The sequence below is a fragment of the Choloepus didactylus genome, chromosome 14 (assembly GCF_015220235.1).
Source record: "Choloepus didactylus isolate mChoDid1 chromosome 14, mChoDid1.pri, whole genome shotgun sequence".
NCBI classification, from domain to species: Eukaryota; Metazoa; Chordata; class Mammalia; order Pilosa; family Megalonychidae; genus Choloepus; species Choloepus didactylus.
Window position 1 is genome coordinate 59,874,014 of NC_051320.1, and position 22,648 is coordinate 59,896,661.

Here is a 22,648-nt window from a genome sequence, read left to right on the forward strand (position 1 = left end):
TTGCCTCTCTTTTCCTTTATTTCAACTCCTTTTCTGTATAGTTGATTTTTGTGATGTATCTGACTGATCCCTTTCTCATTTCTGTTTCTATATATTTGTAAAATACTTTCTGTGTGGTTGCCTTGGGGTTTATATTACACAAACCTGCATCTATACCCTACTAATTTGAAAAGATAACTTAATTTCAATAATATACACATTTTCTTCTCCCACATCTCTCTGTATCCCCTCTTTATGTTGTTTTTGTCTCACCTTACCACTTTATATTTTGCATGTGCATTATCAGGAACTTTTTCTTTCCATTCATGTGTTAATGCCTGAAACTAGGGAGATATTCTTGACTCTTCAGTCTTTCTTACCATTCTGTTATGTCTTACCTCCAAAACATCTCTCAATTCCCTCTTTTCTTCCATGTCTATTGTCATCACCTTTGTTCAAGCCGTCTCACCTCTTCCAGGGATTATTGCAAATATCTCTTAACTCTGGGTGTCTTAGATTTATGTTTTAAAAATGTGTATCAGAGCATGTCACCATCTTTCTTACTATCTCTCAATGAATAAAATTCTGAATCTTTAGTAAGGCATAAAAGGGCCTCTCTAAGCTGATTTGTTCTCCCTCACTAGTCCCACTTAGCAGTATATTCTCCCTCATTATTTTTGATTCAGACACATTGATTTCTTGATTTCCTTTCAGTTTTTTATAGAACCATGTTGTTACTTATTCCTGCCCTTCTTTCTTGATCTTTTCTGCTTTCTTTTCTGCTTTTTTTGCCTATTTCCTTACTTTTCCTTTAGATCACATCCTTCATTTCTCATCTCAAACATCATTTCTTTAGAGGTGTTTGCTGACCCCAAAATCTAAATTAGATTTATTATACCCTCTCATTGTGTTCTTTACTCTCCTGTATAACACCACACACAATGTACAATAACGTACTTTGTGTGATGATTTGTTTATTGTCTTTATTCCCCACTCTGTTGTAAACATGTCTCATTGTTTTACCCCTTACACTAGAGCTTAGCAAAATACATAGCAAATGGAAGGTGTTCAGCAAATATTTTTTAAAAAGTTAAAGTATGGGTAGAATTTTAAGAGATACATTTTTTCAAATATAAGGCAAGAAAGGAGCACATAAGTTTGGGAAATGGATATTGATTCTTAGTTTCCAATTATGCAATATCTGGTTTAAAATTATTTGAACAGAAAATTCACTTTTTATAAGAATGCAGTTTCTGAAAAAGTTTTAAAATTGTTTCAAATCAATATTGAGTAATTTATGTTATTCAAATAAAGTTTTTTTTAATTTTTTACTAATAGAATTGAACGACTCTGTTTTCTCCTTTTCCTACAAAATTCATCTTTTGCATAGGCAGTTCTTTTTAAAAAAAAAATCACCCAAAACTTTTAGGAGTTTTCGACATTATAAAGAGTATACAACATTCCAGATGTTTTGTTTTAGTGGTTATTGGCAAACCACTGTTCAATTTTTAAAATGTTTCTTAATTGTTGGAGAAGAACAAACTGATTTATATAGCCCAGAATGAAAAAAATAGCATAAGTAACAGATATAGCTGATAGACTTTTCCTTTTTTTCAGAATATGTAATTTCTTTGATTTCTATTCTGCTTAATATTAGCATTTTCTCTTCTTGCAGGACTTCCGTTCTGCAGGGTCTGTCTAGAGTGCATAAACTTTATATTCTTCATTCTATAAATTTTACTCATTTGAAATCTTAGCTTTCTCTTGGTATATATAGTATGTGCTACAAAGTTCTTAGAAGCAAACAAGATCCCACAATTTAAAATGTTTACAGTGTCTTTGTCTGCCCTTTCTTTTGCTGTCTCCTTTACTGCGCTCTTGTGTCTGTCTGGCTCTCGCAGGAGACATGGATTACAACTGGTTGGACCATACGTCTTGGCATAGCAGTGAGGCATCCCCAATGTCTTTGGTGAGACATGTGGAGCCTTACTAATTAATTTCTGTTATCATTTCACTTTTCCTTTTTTATTTACACCTTTGCATGTTTTCTTTTTTGTATCTTTTCTTTTCCCACACCTGTAGGGGACAGTCAAAAGGGAAAAAGAAAAACTAGTGAGCAGGCAGTTTTGTCGGACTCTAACACCAGGTCTGAAAGACAAAAGAAAATGATGTACTTTGGTGGCCACTCTTTGGAAGAGGATTTGGAATGGTCTGAGCCTCAGATTAAGGACTCTGGGGTAGATACCTGTAGTAGCACAACTCTTAACGAGGAGCATAGCCATAGTGATAAGGTACTGAGATTGTGGAGCCTGCCTTTTAACCTGCACATTTGGTCTTCGTTTGCTCTCTGTCACTCATTAAAACAGAACATAATAAAAAGACAGGGCATTTCAAGGGTCGATGCAGCATTTCTTAAGGTGCAGAAAAGAAAAACAAAACTAAAACAAAAATGAAAACAAAACCCTCTTGCTTGCTGTACTGTTTTTTGTTTGTCGGCATACCAAAAAATAAATAAGTAAATAAAAGTAAAAATTAGGAACAAAGGAATGTTTTGTCTTATGGTCACATGAGAGAACTTTGTAATGTTAATATAAACTACAAATAACAATGGATTTTTTGGATTGGCTTATTCGATTGCTTGTAAATATTTTCCTTGAGATGAAAATTAAATTATTAATAGTATGAATCCCAGGCAAAAGGGAGATAATTGGGTCTGTTTGCACAGAAAAAGTTGTTTTTCTTTTTTCCCTTTCACTGTCATTTTGCCCTTTTGTTTTATTGTCATAGCATTTTAATGTAGTATTAATTAGTAGTTGAACCACTACCATCTGCTTTGGTATTTATTATTTTTGCTTTTAGTATAGTGGGACTTTTGAAAGTCTTTTTTAACATATAGATGTGATTGACTGGAACTTGTCTTTTGCATGCTACATTTTGCATGAAGATATGCATGTTACTTTTAGATAACTGTGAAACTACCATGATTACACAAATCATTTACTTTGTAAATAGGCATATAATTCATAATGGAATGGAAATCATATTTATAAAGGGCTTTGTTCTGCCCTGAGAAAGTAGTAAACTACCAATGTTTTCAAGGTTATTTAATAATGGATACCATTGAATTGTCTAGTAGATGTAATTTGCTAGGCAGATCAAAAACCTGAAAGGATCAACAAACCTCCAAAAAGTGAGAAATGTAATCCACACTTAACTTTGAATTAGACCTTATTTCTCCCATGCAGCTTCAACTGGGAAGTTATTGGGGCTTGTGAATTTTTTTTATCATTTAAATCTAGAAATTTCTTTCAATAAAGCCTTTATCATAGGTTCAAATTTCATGTTTTAATATGATTTGACCTTTTAATTTTTACTATAATAAAGTCTTTCAACATCTTCCAAACATGTTTGAAGATGAAATTCTCAATTTTATGTGAGTTCAATTGCCTAGAATTTCAATCTATCTTTTCTGCCTATGAATTTTTAGTTACTCTTAAGCATGTAGTTAATTTAATTAGGGTTTGCATATATTTTTAAGACTTCTCAGATTTTATAGAACTATGCAATTTCTGCTTTGTCCTAGCACTTAAGAATTTGAAGTTATTGGATTTTGAAAAATAATTGTTATTATAAAATTGTGGTTATAAACTTAATGTAGTAAGCCCTTTTGATCACGTTTTGGAATGCAAACTGGTTTGTGTAATCATTAATACTTTGGAATTCTGAAGTTTATAACGATCGTACAATAAGAGGTCATTTGTCATAAAAGAGCATTAATTTTGTTGTTGTTGTTGATGAATTATGTCAGCACCCTGTGACCTGGCAGCCATCTAAAGACGGAGATCGTTTAATTGGTCGTATTTTATTAAATAAACGTCTAAAAGATGGAAGTGTATCTCGAGATTCTGGAGCAATGCTTGGTTTAAAGGTATGTAATGAAATGTATGAAATCTTGTTTCTATGTTCCTTTACATATTTCCCAGAAAAACAAAATATATAATGACTCTTTTTACCTATGCCAATTTGGTGGGTTGTTTCCTTTTATGAATTCCCAAATATTTGCACTCATTATCCAAAACTTCTAATTCTCCATCCATTATTTAAGAATTTTCCATTATACCATAATAATCTTAGTATATATAATTTTGCAAGACATTGAAAGTAACCGAGTTATAAATTTGAATTCTAATTACAATACTCTAACTTATTTTGCCTATACAATTTGTCTTTTATGTCTATATCTGTATTTATACCTTATTAAAATGATAGTTTTATTTAATTACTAAATATTGAGAGTACAAACTCAGAAAATAAAATATATGTATTACATAGGAATATGATTTTTGTATTAGAGAAAATTGGTTTGTGTTTGTGAAAGAGAGATACTCTTTTGAAGTCTGCAAACTCAAAAATAATTATGTCATGAGATTTGGGTTCTGTTGTAAATGTCAGGTAATTATTTGGTAAATATACCAAATAGAATTCTGTTTGCTTTTTGTGTCTCTGGTATGGCTGATAAAAAACTGAAATTAAAAGAGTGAATGTTTTAGAGTTGTCATTGCTACAGAAGTTGTCCTATAGAATATAGTAAGTTGGAGATACTAGAAAATATTGGGTTTAGGTGGAATTGGGCAACTAACATTTATTGGTGGCTGCCATGTGGCTGGCACTCATCTGAGCAGTTTCAAAACAGATGAGAAATAGATTATGTAATTCACTCATGGTCACACAAATGGTAGCAAAGGTGGGATTTAAATTCAGATCTGCTGACTGTAGTGTGAAAGCAGCATGATATAGAGGTTAAGAAGTCTAGACTTTCATTGTAGATAGAGCAGTTATTAGGTATATGACATTGGGAAACTAAGCTATTCTTAGCTTCAGTTTCCTCATCTGTAAAATGACAATACCTACTGAATTAATATAATAAGATTAAATAAAGCAATAAATAAGCATTTAGTGCAGTGATTAACACTCTATAAGCTTTCTAATTATTATTAGAATTTATCAAGTCAGTGAAGTTTATTTGATATTTATATAAAGATGTTAGCCCATACAATCTATACATTTAATTTTCAGACTCAAATATAAATTAGTCAATATTAACTGAATAGCAACTGAGTGCAATGCACTGCAATTGTGAAATAAATGCATGAAATAAGATGCATCAGTGATTTTTGAATTCAGATATCTTAAACTCAATTCAGAAGATAAAAAGCACAACTTATTTTTGTCAATGAAGTTAGTTATGTTTGCTTAACTTTCTATAAAGCTGATATATTGATTGAAAAGCAGGTGCAAATATGACTCCACAGCCTTATTGCTAACCTTTGTTTCCACTGTTTGCAAAAGAAATTTTTAAACAAAAGAAACAAAAATAGAAAAATTGGGATGGCCTAAAGTTCACATTAGTTCTGATGAGATTAAGTAAATTTTGTAATTTTGTCAAGACAGATCTATCATTTTGCAGATTATCAATGTGCCTGAAAGAATGCTAACTAAATTTTGGTAGCATGCCATAATTATAGGAGTCACATATTGAGTTATAATGTTTGAAATATATAACTAGAAATGTTTAATTATATAGTAGAATAATAATATGTTTTTAGAATGGCAAGTAAGAATTCTGTAAAAGAACAGAAACTACAAATTTAAGTTGTTTCTAAGGTATGCAACATTTTCAACAAGTAATGGATTAAATTGCAAAATATTTGGAATATGTAAAAAGAGTTCATTCTTAAGTCACGAATTCAATTCCCAAGTACAGTATTGTATTATTTTTTAAAGCAATTTTCAATACATTAGAGTAAATGACAGTTTTAAAAACTGTAAATTATCTAGATAATTTTTACTTAAATCTTCAACTGTATTCATGTAATTATATGCCTATTTTAATACTTTCCTCTTTTAAACAGGTTGTAGGAGGAAAAATGACTGAATCAGGTCGCCTCTGTGCATTTATTACCAAAGTCAAAAAAGGAAGTTTAGCTGATACTGTAGGACATCTTAGACCAGGTAGGATTCTACCTTTGATTATTTACATTTAAACTGTTAAAACTTGAGTAGTTCTGAAAAATTAATCCTCATTTAAAATTGATTCGATCAGTTACAAAGGACTCATTTAAGTTAGATATGTCTTTATTCATTAATATCAAGTTGTAACCATTGTTTTTGTGTCATATTAGATAAAATAATTTTTATATTTACTGACTTTTTAATTTTGCTGGTGAATATTCCTAATCCATATCTAACATTAACCTATTTTGTCTCCCATAAACCTTCATTTTTCTTTTGAAAAACTTCCAACATGGTTCAGGAAACAAACTTAATAGATACATATTTCCTATAACGTGTCACGCCTTGTCTCTTTGATAATGGATGCTACTGGAGAGATCCTTGAGTGCCTTGAAAAGGATTCCATAATATTCTAATTATTAAGCTTTTTACAAGAGAGTTTAGCAACAGAAAATCAATCAAGAAAACAAAGTGCTCAGCTGCATGCCCATTGAGAAACCTAGAAATCAGTCATACAATCTTCGGGGAGGCAACCTATCTTGATAGTTGTCTAGAATTAGAATTTCTACTGAGAAATTACAGAGCAATAACTTTTACGTAATATTTTTTCCTCTGGCCCTTGCCCCTATTACTATTGTCCTTTTGGGTGAAATATAGTAATCATCCTGGTCACCAAATTTTATGTCACTGGAGCTGTTCTTAGTATGTTTCTTATTCCATAACGTTGTTTTATTCTGTGGAGTTCACTGAAGCTTAAGATTGCTTTTGTTTCAAGTTCATTTTATGGAAGCTTTTCTTTCTGAGATTATTATTACTGACACGCACCATAGGTGATGAAGTGTTAGAATGGAATGGAAGGCTATTGCAAGGAGCCACATTTGAAGAAGTTTACAACATCATTCTGGAATCCAAACCTGAACCACAAGTGGAACTTGTTGTTTCGAGGCCTATTGGGTGAGTTAGTTTCAGTACTTTATCCGTCTATTATGTTGAATAACATTTAACAAATTGCTGTGTGCAATCAAAAAATGTTTGATTGCTTTATGAAAGTAAATTGTTTTGTAGCCAATTCTGTTTTGTCCTTCTTTACCAAAAACACCTCACCGAAAATCATGGCATTTCTTTTTCTTTTCATGCTAGCATATATAGTTAATTACAAAAGAAGGAAAAATAGTTAGATCTTTATTATTTATCTTAACATCCTAGTAGATGAACAAAGGGTAAGGGGCCTAACCTTTCTTATGTGGTTACTATAGTAATAATTACTTTTAACATAGGTTTCATGGAGATCAACTATATTTTAGAAATTTTACTTTTTTTTTTTTTTTTAAATGGAGATCTCAACATAGGAAATAGAAGGAAGAACATACTCTTTATTCCTCGATAGAGGAAACGGTTTAAGGAGAAACATAACATTTTTAAGGAATTCTGAGAAAGACAAAAAATAAACAAACACCAAAGTAATCTTTGGCTTTGCATTTTGTTACCTATAGATTAAATAGACAATTTCTAAAAGTTTATAATAAATGTAATGCTTTGCACCTATACAAGAATTATTCATTAGCTTTCATAGCAGTACTTCCTGTAGAGCTCATATTATAAGCTAAAATAAAATGTATACTATGAATAAATAAAATTGTTACAAAAACATATAAACTGATATTGAATTATTAAATGTATATTTGGGCTATGAGTATTCTAGGGTGGAGGCTACAGAAATGTTGTTCTTTGTTGTAAAATACTAATGCCCAGTTCTCATTTAGAAAATGTTTGGGCTCTATTATTTTTACCTTTTTTTATGCTAGAGAAAATGACTTAAGTTGGTAATTTAGTTTTATTGAAATGGCCTTTTTAAGCTAATGAATCTGGCACCTGAACTTGTATCCATTTTTTGTCTGTTCATAGTTTTGTAATATAGTAAAATTGCAGTGTATAAGTTTAGTGTAATAGTCAAGTATGTTTCTTGGAATTTAAAGGATCCTCAGATTGTATTTTTGTTTAATAATTTAAATAAGTTGTAGTCTTTTATGTGATTTTCTGAATGATCTTAACCATTAACAACTAATCCTACTATAAAACCTCAAACAAACCTGTATTTTTTTGAGGGGTAAATACAGGTACAATGAAATTTTGTGAGTCCTAAGAAGAAACATGTTTGCATTTTTCTCAAAAAAGTAATCACATTTAGAATGTATCAATCAAAATCTCTGAGTATTTTAATTTTGTTTTGCCTATATTTTATTTGCACTTCCATGTTATTGATTTAGAAGAGCAGCCAGTAGAAAAAGGAGTAGATATAATTAATTAAAATGTATCTGTAGAATTTACCTTGTTTAATACAGTAATTTTTGGCAAAATAGAGTATATGTTTTTATAAATATGTTGCAAATGCATATGAGTTTTAATTCCTTTTAAATATTTGGGATTAGAGTAGAAAAATTTTATTAGCAATAAAATATTAACTTAAGGCTTTTTTGTTTTTTATTTATATAAAACCACTACTATATACTGTTTTTTTTTTTTCATCTTAACACCATCCTATTAAAATATAGATTAATCATCATCGGAATAGCAGTTATATGGATTGTTGAAACAGTTTTGTTTTTTTTTTTTCTTTCTCTCATTTTAGAGATATACCTAGAATACCTGATAGCACACATACACAACTGGAGTCCAGTAAGTTTCATTTACTCTAGAGGAAAATGTTATTAATAATGTCATTCATCAGAGGTCAAATGAAGTATTTTATCTACTAATACAAAGTAAGAATATAATAATCTTGTTGTCAAATATATTATCACATAGAAATGGAAAAGTTGGTATTATTTCATGTCACCATGGGAAAAAGTAAAAATTTTTAAATATTTAAACATAGTTATTTTTTACCATACACTCTTAATTAAGTCTTAATTACTCTGAATTTTTAAACAGCTTCATTAAGATACAATGCAATAAGCCGAACATATTTATTGTGTACAACATGGTAAGTTTTAACATACAAATACACCCATGGAATCACCACAGTAAAAATTAATAAATATATCATTACCCTCAAAAGTTTTGCACCCCCCCCAAAGTTTCCCCCGATTTTGAAATTTACTCCTTTGTAACCTAACCCTCAGTAAGGGGGGGTGGGGTGGGAATGCTTGGAACAAACTAGTGAATGATTGCATTTATTCTAATTTATGTTTTTAGAAAATGGGATAATAGTTATGATTGAACTTCAGAGCAATAATGGAACAATTAGACATGTTATATAAGTTTAAACAATGACATAATAAGTGACTAATTTTTATTATTTGTTTTTGAGTGATATTTCAGATGTTAGACAAAATACATTCTTTCTATTGAATTAAGTTTCTTGATTCACTGAGAATAGAGTAAGAGAGATAAGGAGAGGGAAGGGGAAGAGGAGTTGCAATTTGAAATAGGTTGGTCATGATAGACCACAGTGAGGAAAAACAAAAGGATTGGAACAAAGAATTGAAAGAGTAGCAATCTGAGGGCAAGCTTTCCAGGTAGAAGGACCAGCTGGTGCAATGCCTCCAAGGCAAGAAAGCCTAAGACGGCTGTAACAAATTACCACAAACTTGGTGGCTTAGAACAATGTATTTTCTGACAGTTCTGGAGACCAGAAACCCAGCGTCAAGGTGTTGGCTCTGGAGACTCTGAGGGAGATTCTGTTCTATGTCTCTCTTAGCTTCTGGTGGCTGCCAGCAACCTTGGAGTTCCTTGGCTTGGGGCTGCCTAACTCCAGTCTCTGCCCCTGCTTCTGTCTTCCTTCTGTCTGCATCTCTCTTCTCCTTTTCTTCTCTTGTGAAGACACTCATCACTGGCCCACCCTAATCCAGGATGATCTCATTTTGAGATCCTTGCCTTAATTACATCCACAAAGATCCTTATTGCAAATAAGGTCATATGCTGAGTTTCTGGGTATACATTTCTTTGGAGGTGGGGGTCACAATTCAACCCATTATGTATAGTGAGGGGAGAGAAATAATGGGAAGCCAAATTACTTAGGGTTTTATAAGCCACTGTAAGGACTTTGACTTTAATGCTGAGGGAAATTGAGAGCAATATGGAATGGTTTTGAGAAGAGAATTATGTTTTAAGACCTGGCTACTATTTTGAAAATATGTTAAATGGGGTCAGGGAGACCAGTGAGAGAGCTATTTGAATGATATAATAAGGATACAATGGCAACGTAAACCATGGTGAAAGCAATGAAGGTGGTGAAATGGTTGGATTCTCCAGATACACAATAATTGAAAATACATTATTAAAGTAGATATTTTTTACTTCTATATTTATAGTTATAAATATAAATTTCTTTAAAATCTGTACCAAAGAGCTGGAGTACTTTGGAATAGCACAGTTTGATACTTTAAAGTATGATTGCATAACCTGTTTGATTTAGTACATTTGGTTAGATGCTAAATCATTTTATCCAAAATCATATCATGATCATATAAAAAACTTAAACATAATAAATAAATAATAATATAATGATAATAATTATATAATAACATTATTATCACCACCGTCATCATCATTGCACTCATTTATTATCTGGGACTGTGCTTGGTGTTGAACTTACTCTATCACAATTAATTCTCACAACAATCCCATGAGATTTGTACATTTTTTATTCACTTATATTGCATCACTCTTATGTGAGCAGTATGGAACTCTTTATTTTATTGTAGCTTTTAAAAAAGCTCCTAGGCTACAATTCCAAAACCATTTCCTGAAAAGACAGGGGTTCTTTATCAAATAAGACACACTCCTGTATTAACATTACAGAGTAGTTTTCTCCAAGGCTCAGTCCTTAGCCGTTTTTCCTGAGCTCCTCAATAAATTCTTCTCTTCTTATGGTTTTAATTGCCAGTTATGTGACTCCTAAGTGTACATTACCAAATGGATCTGTCATTATCCCTTTAGCCCTGGATGTTCAAAGAATACATTGTGTTAAGTGTCTTCCTTCTAACTGAAGCTCAACCCTGGGAAAACTGAGCTTATTATCTCTTACCATCAAATGGTCATTCTTTCTACTTCCTAAATACTGTAAAAGGTATCACTGTTACTTCTGATCCCAATGCTTGCAGTTATCCTTATTCATTTTAATCTGTACTTTCTCTACAGGTGAATTTATCTACCTCTATCTCTGCAGACAACTATACAGTTTAATTTCCAACACAAGTCTGTAGTCAAACATTTGCTTCCATCCGTGTATCCAATTACTTACTTTACACACTCCTGTTGGATCTCTCAGAGGTGTCCGAGGGTCACTGTTGTTCCAAATTAAGTACTTCTCTACCCACTCCCATAAATGCAGGTATTCTCCTATGTTATGTCCCAGTGAATTATAGCGCTGTCCTGTCCAGAAAACCAGACAGACACATGGGTTACTTTCTTGACTCCTCCTTCACTCAGCATATACAGTTTCAAGACTTGAAATCTTACTTTTCCCCTCTCTTTCGTTTATCGCTCACATCTGTTTAGTTTCTGAGTAATGGTATTTTGTTTTGTGATATCATCTGAATTCTTTCTTTTTCTTTCTATTTTTATAACCTTTACCATTATGATCTTTTTAAGTTCCAGCATCTCTTAACTTTCCCAATTCTCTCCATTTAAATCCTCACTTTAAATAGGTGGAAAAAGCATATTCTTCAAACAAAATTTTTATTACCTCATCATAAGAGCTTAGCATGAATACTTAATTAGTACCAAAATGCATAGAAGTCCCAGGTTCCTAAAAATGAGCACTTAATTCCCCAAGTATCCCATTAGCCCCATTCCTAGTCACTAAAACTTGTCCCTTCCCTTTCATAGAAATAAATTCATACATATAGCTTCTGGGTACTGCATTTCTACTTTTTTCTTCTTTTCTATATCTTTTATCATGACCCCTTGCTTTCTTTCTGTCAGTCTCATTTGTTATATTCTTCCAGATATGATTCAGAAAGCACCTTTTGGAAACATTTTATGATTTTGGACATTCTAGTATTTAGGTTCTTAACATTACAAAATTATATATACCTTTACATTGTAGTCAAGTTGCTTTATTTAGGTGGTGGCTTTTCCTAATTAAGTTTCTGTTTTAAATTTTCCTAATATTTCATTTTAAGATATGAAAATAGTTTATATAACAGGCAAAGTAACTTCTGAAGTAGAGGTCCAACTTACTATAATGGCACAGAAAATGATTTACCCTTGGTTTTAAGAGAATCCCTAGGCCACAATAATGCTTCAAAAAGCCTTTAAGAATATTTGGAACACTGGCTAGAAAGTGGTTTATATAATGACATTTTGTGGACATTAAAACATCAAAAGGCATGTGATTAAGATTATTGCATGCTAATAATGAGCCATTGTTATTCTTTATGTATAATTATCATTTCAGGTTCTAGCTCATTTGAATCTCAAAAAATGGATCGTCCTTCTATTTCTGTTACCTCTCCCATGAGTCCTGGCATGTTGAGAGATGTTCCACAGTTCTTATCTGGACAACTTTCAGTACGTAATCAATAAATTAGTTTCTCTTTTTGGAATATTAAATAGTGTTTTTAATATATGATGCTAGTTTTCTTTTGTAAACCAAATTCTTCTTACAGCATAATTGTGCTTTTAACCATCAACTGTCTCATTCTTAAAAATATTAATTAATTGAAATTCTATTTTGATTATTTAGCCTAGTGCTTTCTTTTATTAGAATTAGGTTTTCTGGAATTTAATGAGAGTTTTTGGTGACGATATCTAAACTCTTTTTCACCATAGTAATATTATTCCTAAATCCAAGGTCATGCTTTTTGTTCTATAATTTAAAAGACTATAAGTTGTCATAAGATTTTTAAGAGAAATAAAAATTGTGCAATATTCAAAGATGGCAATTAACATGAAAGTAAATGCTTATATATTCTTCCCTGCTCTTGAACTTTTCAGATATCAAAGAAATTTGGGGTGACTTGCATACTAATTATGTGGGTATTTTGTCAACAGACTAAACAAAACAAATGGGGAAATATTTAAGAGATTATTGAGTACACCAGGTAATGCCACATAACACAATGCCTAATTTGAACATTCTATAAGAAAAGTTAAAAATTAATTTATGCAAATGTCCAAATTAGAGTAGTTTTGCATACTTAAGCCCTCACATTTTATTCATCTGTGAGTTGTCATTCCTGTATTAAATCATTTAAAATATTAATATATTTAAATTTATTTAACAGTATTTTAGCTTAATATTGCTGGTAGAACTAGTGAGCAGTATACTTGACGTTTTGTGAATATTAAAAAACTATTTAGATTCTCAAAATACAGATACAGAATTTTGGATGAAAAATGTTATGCTTGAAATCTAAAACTATTCTTGGGCTGATATTTTAAGAGCAACTGAAAAATCTTTGTGTTGAAGCAGCTATGAAATTTTTTGTTTTAATTTTTTGGGGGAAGAAAGACTTGCTTGATTTTTACTGAAGTAGTTTCATTAAAATAAAAGGACTTATAGGAAGAATAAGCAAAATTAGTATATTAAAAATTATTTTAAAAAGTCATTAGCCATCTCTGTTCCACGAATAATTTGATCACAAAGGTGACAATAGCAGTAAAACTTTGTAAGAAATATGAGATACTATTAGGAGATTGTGAATGTCTCACTAAAATTAATTTCCTTTCTTTATTATTTTCTTTTCCTTTCTCCTTCATAAAGAGAGTGAATTTTTTCATTTAAAGGAAATGGTCTTTTTTGCATTCTCTATAATAAGTAGCATCTTTCTACTTGTTCTCTTACATATATTGACAGCACAGATGTTTTCTTATACAGTTAAAATGTAGTATTTATTTGCTTCTACTATCTTTAAAAGTACTAATAAATGCTAGCTGTCACTTTTGTCTGTGATTCCATCAAATAGTACATCTTTAAATAACGCTCTGGGTGACAGGATCATGCAGGTACATAAGTAAATCCATTTTTATGTGTGTTTGTGTGTGTGTGTGTTTAATTGGATTAAGTTGGTAGAGGAGGGAGGGGGAAAGTTAGATTTTCATAATCAGTCAGTGACATTCTATCTCATTTGAAATCCCAACAACCTATTAGAAATTGGACTAAGGAGGGAAAAGTGAGGGGGATAGTGCAGGGATTTAGACAGATTTGAAATTCAGCTATTTTTCCTCATGTTTTAAAACTGATGTGGTACAAAGATCAGACTGTTAAATATTGGGGGAATATCAACTTAAAAGTTTCACTTCTAGATGTATATATAATTGTGTAGTGTGAAGTTTTACTCTTTAGATTTATGAATAATGGCCTAAAATCTATGTAATCATAATTTAAAATAGGTATCAGTTTATCATTTTCTTATGACTTGGGAGGGATATGCAATTGGTAGTAAAACTTTTAGCTATATATGATTTGAAATTTTATATATATATTTATATATATAATGCCATTTTATGATTATAAATATAATATATAATACATTTGTTGTAGGAAATCTCAAAAATATAGAAAAATAAATAAAAATTAAAAAACACTTCTAATATTGCCACTAAGATAAAACTATTCATATACATATAGCACTTAAAGCAAAATGGGGATAATTCTGTGCATAATATTTGTAAACCTTCTTTTTCACTTAGTAATACATTCTGGACTTTTTCCTGTCTTTAAAAATTCCTCTTAAAATGCTTTTAATGGCTATTGAATACTCCATTTTAAATTAATGCTACATTATAGGATATCTTTCTTGTTTCTAATTCTATATTTTTATAAGTAACAATGCCATGGAAATCCTTGAATATAAATCTTGTATAATTTTGTTAGAACAAAACTGTTTTGTAAGGATAACTTTCCAGAAGTAAAATTACAAAATGAAGGGGAAAAGAAAAATAGCTGAAGAATAGATGTGTATACTTAATATATCCTTAGAAACTATCTCTGCTGGACTGGAGACAGTTTTGGTTTGCTCTAGTGATGCAGAGGTTTGGAAAATACGTCTACATATGTCATGCCTAGGGAAGACCAATACACAGTCAGTCACATGGCAAGATTATAATTCCTATTCCTTCTATTCTACTTTTGGTCATTTTTGCTTTTGGTGAGATTTACTTGGGCTGATTCCTCCATCATAAAATCCTGACATTGCTAAAGCCTGAGAACAAGAATAATTTTTATAGTATGTCAGCTGACCCTCCTAGTATATTTGTGTCAGTTCATTGATTGGTATTTTCTCAAATAGAAAATAAACATACAATACAAATTTGTTGCTTAAATTTAAAAAAATATATATGCAAATTATTTCCTCTCCAGATTTGAATTGTGTGGCTGCTTGTTATCATTCTAAGGTATAACTATGAAAATGCCATTAATGTATTTGGTGAGAATGTCACTGTGAGTTCAGTTTTCTGTCTCCTGGGCTGCATGTTAGCACTTTCAATGTCAGCACTCCCTTAATTTGATTTTTTTTACTTGTGTTCTTCAACAATTTAGCAGTTTCCTCTTTCAGAGGATTACTTTCATAATTCCTTCAATTTTCTATGCCCACTTAAAGATAATAAATAACTGAAGAATACTTAATTTTTCCTTAGAAACTCTATAACTTTTATTTAAGCTTTTGGTGAATGAAAGTTTTTTCTTTGAGCTTTTATCTTTTATACTTCATTATCACAACTTTGTTATTCCAGAAGCATTGCATAAAAACAATGTTCTAAAGACAGTATTGCAGTAAATTGTAGGAAGTGACCTTAAAATGCATAAATCATGGTGTACAATTCTTTAATTGTACGAAGCCTGAATTTGTTATAGATATCACATTTTTCTTTCTTAAAGTAAATGTTAAATTAAATAAATTAATGTTAACTACAAATTAGGATGACACACATAGCACGTCACCATTCCTAATGGTTTTCTTTATTAAAATTATAAAAGCAAACATGTGTTTTTATAGCCATGTTTAATGTATAAAGATTATGTTTCATGGATAAAGATTAGGTTTAAATTGCCATCAATCTTAGGAGGTTGATTTCAGAATTCTGTGAATTGCTTGTTTAAGACCATTTTAGAAGATGAAAAAAATGTTTGCCTTAAGAGATTATTTATTTTGATGTATTATTCCTTTTAAAATAAATCTTTTATTTTATAAATGTTTGATATTTACTTGCAAAAATCTTCAATTGCCCTTGATATTTCTGGTCTAAACAGGTAGAATAAGTGGAAGAGCAGGTAAAATAAAATCTATTTCAAAACAAAGTACTTAATTAGTCCCTTCCTTCATTATGCCTAGTTATCTCTGTGATTTTCATATATTGTGTCCCCTGTTTGCTAAAGAATTGTCCACTTAGATTTATGCAGACATCAGTAACAAACTCGATCGCTGAACATTTCTTTTTTCATTTGGGAATATCTCCACACAGAAAGGAAGACAGTGTAGATTTGTGACTCCCTTGGTTTTTGGAGAGAGAGCTAGAGAAAGATGACTTGTCTGAATGATAGTGTTTATTTCTTAAGATCTATTTTCCTTTGGGTTTTATATTTGTGTCTTAAACAGTATCTGTCTCATGTTAATTGAATTGGGCACAAGTCTTCCTAGTGTCCTTTATCTGTTTTCATTAGAAGTGGGAAAGTGGGAAGCCTTTATTTATGAGTCTGAATTAGACAGAGAGACATCTATGAGAAGTGTGAGGGATGAGAGGGAATCTAGATGAAGGAAGCAGAATTAAATGTCTTGAAATCCATTCCCAAACCCAGAGATATACTTCTGATTTTGTTCATGATTTAACTATTGGCATGACTTATTAAAGGCACAATATATTCCGACTAGAGTGTTCTCTTTAGGAAACTCTTTCAAAATGTAAACAAAAAACAAAGTCAGAAGGGAAAATAAACTTGATTTTATTCTGAGAACTTGAAATAGAGTAGTTTAGTTCCAAGTGGGCTCTATTTCCTGCCTTTACACTCTTGCTCTTGGTATGAGTATGGGTGAGTGTATCTATCCTTTTTGTATGTCTGTTCCTCTTCTACAAATTGGGGATAATAGCAACTACCTCCTAGAATTGTCAGGAATATCATGGGGCAATGAAAAATTGAAAGGCTTGGAAAAGCAAAAATGACTATATAAAGAAAAAGAAATGAGATATTGTCATTAATAGGTGTGATTAGCAATAAACAGTATTATCTTGGGTGGTATATTCTAAATTCTAGAACCTGGTATTGATTCATAATGTGTGAATCAGCTAATTAATCAAGTGTATTCCAGCAAACTTTTATCTTATGATGTTTATTCTTTTAAGAAATTCTAAAGCCAACTTAGTTAATATTTTTTGGACTTTTGTTAGACATACTGTTTTGGAGAATTCATGCAATTACTAACACAGAAGAGTTTTTACAAATACTTCTATAATATATTTTCATCTGACTTCTTTGTAGACTATGTTTTTTCCATGTAGTGTTTAAGATTAAAACCTGGAATTTCTTGACTTGGGATATGTTTACAATCATTCTTTCAGAATATATGAGACTGAATACGTTGTTCTATATTCAATCGTAACTCCTATTAGTTTGGCTACATTTTAAAAATCTGATTAAATGATTTCTTATATTTTGTATAGTTTTTATGTATTTTAGAGTTTTGGCAAAATTAGTTTATTCATTGCATTGAAGTACTTAATTTAGATTAATATTGCCATGGAAAAATTGTATAATAAGGGATAGTTTTATGTGTTTGTTTTTACTTTTGGTCTTTTAGTTCCAGCGTGTTGTCCTTTTTGGTTTTGTTTTATTGCTTTTTTCTTTAATTTTGCTTACCAGAGCCAAAGCCTTAGTAGAAGAACAACGCCTTTTGTTCCTAGGGTTCAGGTAAAGGCCTTGTCTGCCTGATAGAAACTAAAGTTGTGTTTTAACCCTTATTTGTATGTTTTTGGAAAATGCGAAGTAGGAAAACATTTTTTTGGTATGTTGCTCCAAACCATACTATTGACTTTCAAACCATTTTATGAGCCAGCTTGTAAAATTCTGCATGGGGATTAAAATACTGAATAAAAATTTAAAGAGACAAACTTTGTTAGTGAATTTATATGATGAACTGAATATATAAACTCGGTGGTCTCAGAGTGATATTCAATGTAGATTTAATGTAGATTCCATTTATATATGTAACATTTACAGTAATAGCTAATTCTATACTGTCTATTTTCCTTTATTACACTGAGGTCGCTGTCTCTTTAAATCATTATGTTACTTAACATCTACATTTTCTGGCATTTTCCAAGCACTAACTCCTTGAGGAGACTGGCAAATAAATTTGTACCTTATCTAAAATATGAATTTTATGCATATTATAGATACATTTCAACTTTTGGAAAGTTTATGTTACTTTGCTAGAAAAAAAATCACAATCCAAAGAAAATGTGTTGGATATATTTGGTTTATATTTTTTCATTGTAATTCCATTTAACTTTACTTGGGTACAAGTTGTTTGCCTCTTTTCATTAGGAAACCCTTATATGGTAAAATAATGTAAATAGAGTTTTGTTATAAAGTAGTATTATGCTTTCCTTGCTTTGCTGCATGTTTCTTTTTAAAAATTTGTTTGTTTTGAATAATACTGATTTTGTTTAAATTTTAACTTTAAATTAAATTTCTCTAGTTAATATTGAACAGTGTAAAATATTTACCTCTGCTGCTCAGGTTCTGCTTAGGAAAATTGAAAATAGTTATGTGATAAAGCCATAATAATAATTAAATTAAAACAATTAAAATGATACCAAGGTTTTTATTAAGACAATTCAGGTAAAACAAAAAGTTGTCAGATCTAGAATTGTAAGGCTATGTTTATTATATTTTGGGGAATCAGCAGGTTTTTTTAACCATTTTAAAAGCACAGATAAATTTGGAAATATGATGAAATAATCTAGCTAATAAAATAGTTCTGTTTTGATGATATGAAGTGGATATCTATTAAAAACTTCAATGCAAGACCTGTACTATGAAACAAAACTAGAGCTGTTGTTCAAATGCACAGTTTAAAACAATTTATCAAAAAGTGTAATTTTGATCACATAATCCATAAAATTAAAATGTACTTATTTCTTATCTAAATTATTTTACTATTTGTAAAGTACAATTTAATAAACTGTCAAGTAGGCTTGCAAAATTATGAAGGCCATATGCCTAATAGCCATTGGCTTGAGATACGGATAATATTAATGTGATATTTTTGGTTTCCATGGCATAAGAAAACCCGAAAAGAATACTTTTCATCTAACTATTGAAATATTTATCGCAAATGCTGAGCTGTAAAGATGTAAAGGAACAAAAAAGATTTCCTCCGGAGATTGCAAAGTACTTAGTTTCAACCCCTCAAAAATTCTTATGGAAATCAATAATTTACTTCAATAATTATGAACCTTATGCTAATCATCATCATAGTAATTGTCTGTTTCTTTAGTGTAAAGTTTATTGAAAAAATGTTTAGCATTTCAAAATCTTTTTCTCTTTGAGGTGCCTCTTATTCATGGCATGATCCTCAGAGAAGGATTTTTAATATGGAAAAAAATAAAGCCTAAACTCTTTTATTCCTGTAAAAAATAGAGAATGTCATAGCAATTAATGTGGTTTTGTTCACACATTTTGCAGGTACCATGACACTATCTGACATCTCTATTGCATCTCCTATACAATGAGATACCCATGTATTTCTTTCTTTCTTGTTTCTCCCTCATGTCTTTTGCCAGAAGAGTAGTTTTTTTTCCTCCCTCTTATCCTTATCTGCATCTATGTTCTAATATTGTTAGGCAAGCAATTATTTGAGGTTTTTTCTTTAAAATATTAGTAACTTTTTTTTTTTCAGGTTCTTTATACCTTACTGTAAGGCAGTGGTTTTCAAACTTTAATGTGCATGACAATCACCTGGAGGACTTGTTAAAATGAAAATTCTTGGGCCCCATTCTGATTCAATAGGTGAGAGGTGGGCCCCAGGAATTTGTACTTTTTAAATTAATAAGCCAGATAATGTTGATGTAGGGAATTGGTGAACTGTATTTTGAGAAACTCTTGTCTAGGCTCTATTTGTACTTAACAGCTCTATTTAAAAAAAACCTTTTTTTTTGTTACACAATAGCAAGTTAATACCTACCTCAAACATAAGTACTTGACACAACATAAAGATTAGTAATTAAAATTTTTAAAATGTGGATGTTTTTTACTATTATTCCTTTAAGAGGGCTAATTACATTTTGCAAAAAATGAGATAGATACAATTTTATGTAATCTTCTGAGCCATCAGTCCTCCTCTGACTCAAAAGTCTTGCTCCTCCCCTCATTTTCTAGGGGATTCAACAAAGCCATGTTGCTATTGGATCTGCACTACCAGAGTTTAATATATAACCAGGATTGATTTATATCTTTATTCTCACATTACAAATTTCGAATCCAATTTATGTTTCAGGATAGTGGTCAGAGATGTGCTGAGTTCTGAACCAAGAAGTGGAGCAGAGCCATAGTTTTATAAATCCTGACATGGAATCAGCTAGCTAGGTGTGGGGGTGGGAAGTATGTGTGTGGGAGGTGACAGCTGTTAAATGAAGTGAATTTAGCAGCTGAATGTGAAGTTTCAATGCCTAACTGTGGCATAGGGAAATAATTCAGATTTTGTCATCTCAAATTATAAAATATATCTTTATTATTCTAAGGATGTGATACATTTGCTTCACCAAAAAAAAAAGAGACTTTATGTCTGTGTAAGAAAATTTATACAAGATGAACTTATTATAATTATAATAGAGACTGAAGGTGTGTATTTATTAATGCTGCTAGTATGCCCCTTGCTTATAATCTTTAAAATGTCTTTTCCTATGGAATAACATGAAACATTTGCTTAAAAAATCCCCTATGAATGTCATTTAAACAAGTTACTATCTACTCAATTCACTTTAAGCACTTATTCTGAACTTGGCATTATAGGGGAACCAAAATGGACAACACTGATTCTTGCATAATGATAGAGAACAATCATTGTCTATGGAGTCCTTAGTTAGATAATGTAATTATTATGTGCATGTTAATAAGCAAATTAAGATAACAAACCAAAAGCCCACATTAATTAGTCAAACTAAATATTAAACTGATTCTTTTATTCATTGAAGTTATTATAGCATATCCTTTTATTTTAACTAACAACAATTTACTAAGCGAAATTTACGTTCTGTGCTATTAGTATAAGGGATTAGGGTGGAGATTGGGAACATAAACATTATGGTATGGTAGTAAATATTTGAGCTGATAATGTATATTTTTGCTTTTCAGATAAAACTGTGGTTTGACAAGGTTGGCCATCAATTAATAGTTACAATTTTGGGTGCAAAAGATCTCCCTTCCAGGGAAGATGGGAGGCCAAGGAATCCTTATGTTAAAATTTACTTTCTTCCAGACAGAAGGTAGGGATATGAAACAAAAATAAATGCCCTTGAAAATGAGTGGGAAAGTGTTAATAGCAATGGGTATTTCAATTCTTTATCATGTTTGTATCATAGTTGTCAGATATTTGTGAACGTTAACATAAACAATGATTTTTAGGAATCAAAATAGTCTATGCCAGTACATACTTTAATGAGATTGTTTAAAAACTGATATGTGTTTTTTTGTATGTTATTTTGTTGAATATTTATTTTAAGCATGTGTAGATTGTTTCTTAATGTATGTTTTCTTTTATCAAAATCATTAAAAATTATGCCTCTTCAAGTCAAATGCAGTTTTCTCACAAACTACAAAAGCAAAATGCTGGAAATGGTCTAAAAGGGAAGAATCACATTCCTCTACAAGTTCTACCTCCCATTAACAAGATATTATTTCTCTATATTCTGTAAAATTACCCAGTATGCTTTTTATGACATCACTCCATATTGTCAAGGAAACTTTTACCAACTGGGCCCAGAATCAACTTCTCTAAGCATTTGTGTGTCCATTTTATTTGGCATAAATGACAATGTTCTACCCTAATTTAAATACAGGAATTAAGATTGAAGAAATAACTTATCAGAAACTTTGTAGTCACTCTTAATTTCAGGCACATAAAAAATGTCTGTTCAATAGGTTTCTGAAAAAAGAAGGAAGTAATGGCACCGATTACCCTTTCCCTAGCTATTCTCCACCCCTGAGTTTCAGCAGCATGCTCTCAAGTCTCAAGATCTTATTTTTCTTAGGTTGGAAGGGAGTGACCAAAGATTTGATCTTAGATCATATTTAGATGACTTTTGGACCCTCGTGCTCAGTTACTTAGTTCACGTGGAAAGCCACCGGAGTTCACCTTGTGCCTGAGTATCATCTGAACAACAATCTCGGCAAAGAAAAGGACAAAATAAAGGAAACAGACAGTTAACAAAGCCCTTATGTTTTGTTTGATACATATTTTGAAATGAAAAGTTATAAAACAAATTTCTCAGAATATGTCAAAGTGATACAACATCTAAAGCCATTAGAAACTGGTTGCTGTAGAATGTTGTAAACTTTGCTTGAAGAAAGTTGTTCACTAACAATTTAGGTCATCTTTTGGAGAGGGATACACTTTGAACTGCAAGGGAGGAAAAGGACAATGATAACAAGAACTGTTAAATCTAGCCTAAACTTCAGTTGTATGACATATCATAGCCAGATTATTCCACC

General features: G+C 31.0%; 1 protein-coding gene across 49 annotated transcripts in view; it reads left to right on the forward strand.

Moving 5' to 3' along the window:
* The window catches only part of RIMS2 (regulating synaptic membrane exocytosis 2), a 731,813-nt gene that overhangs the window by 397,625 nt on the left and 311,540 nt on the right, over positions 1–22,648 (forward strand). For 17 of the 49 annotated variants that reach the window (XM_037802462.1, XM_037802503.1, XM_037802477.1 and 14 more), the window contains 7 exons: positions 1,881–1,948; positions 3,788–3,907; positions 5,892–5,991; positions 6,822–6,945; positions 8,621–8,667; positions 12,395–12,507; positions 21,293–21,423. In XM_037802462.1, the coding sequence (XP_037658390.1) occupies positions 1,881–1,948; positions 3,788–3,907; positions 5,892–5,991; positions 6,822–6,945; positions 8,621–8,667; positions 12,395–12,507; positions 21,293–21,423 (703 nt within the window). Of the gene's footprint in view, positions 1–1,880; positions 1,949–2,061; positions 2,271–3,787; positions 3,908–5,891; positions 5,992–6,821; positions 6,946–8,620; positions 8,668–12,394; positions 12,508–17,797; positions 17,846–21,292; positions 21,424–22,648 lie in introns of all 49 variants that reach the window. The other 32 variants (XM_037802482.1, XM_037802461.1, XM_037802463.1 and 29 more) reach the window with 3 other exon arrangements.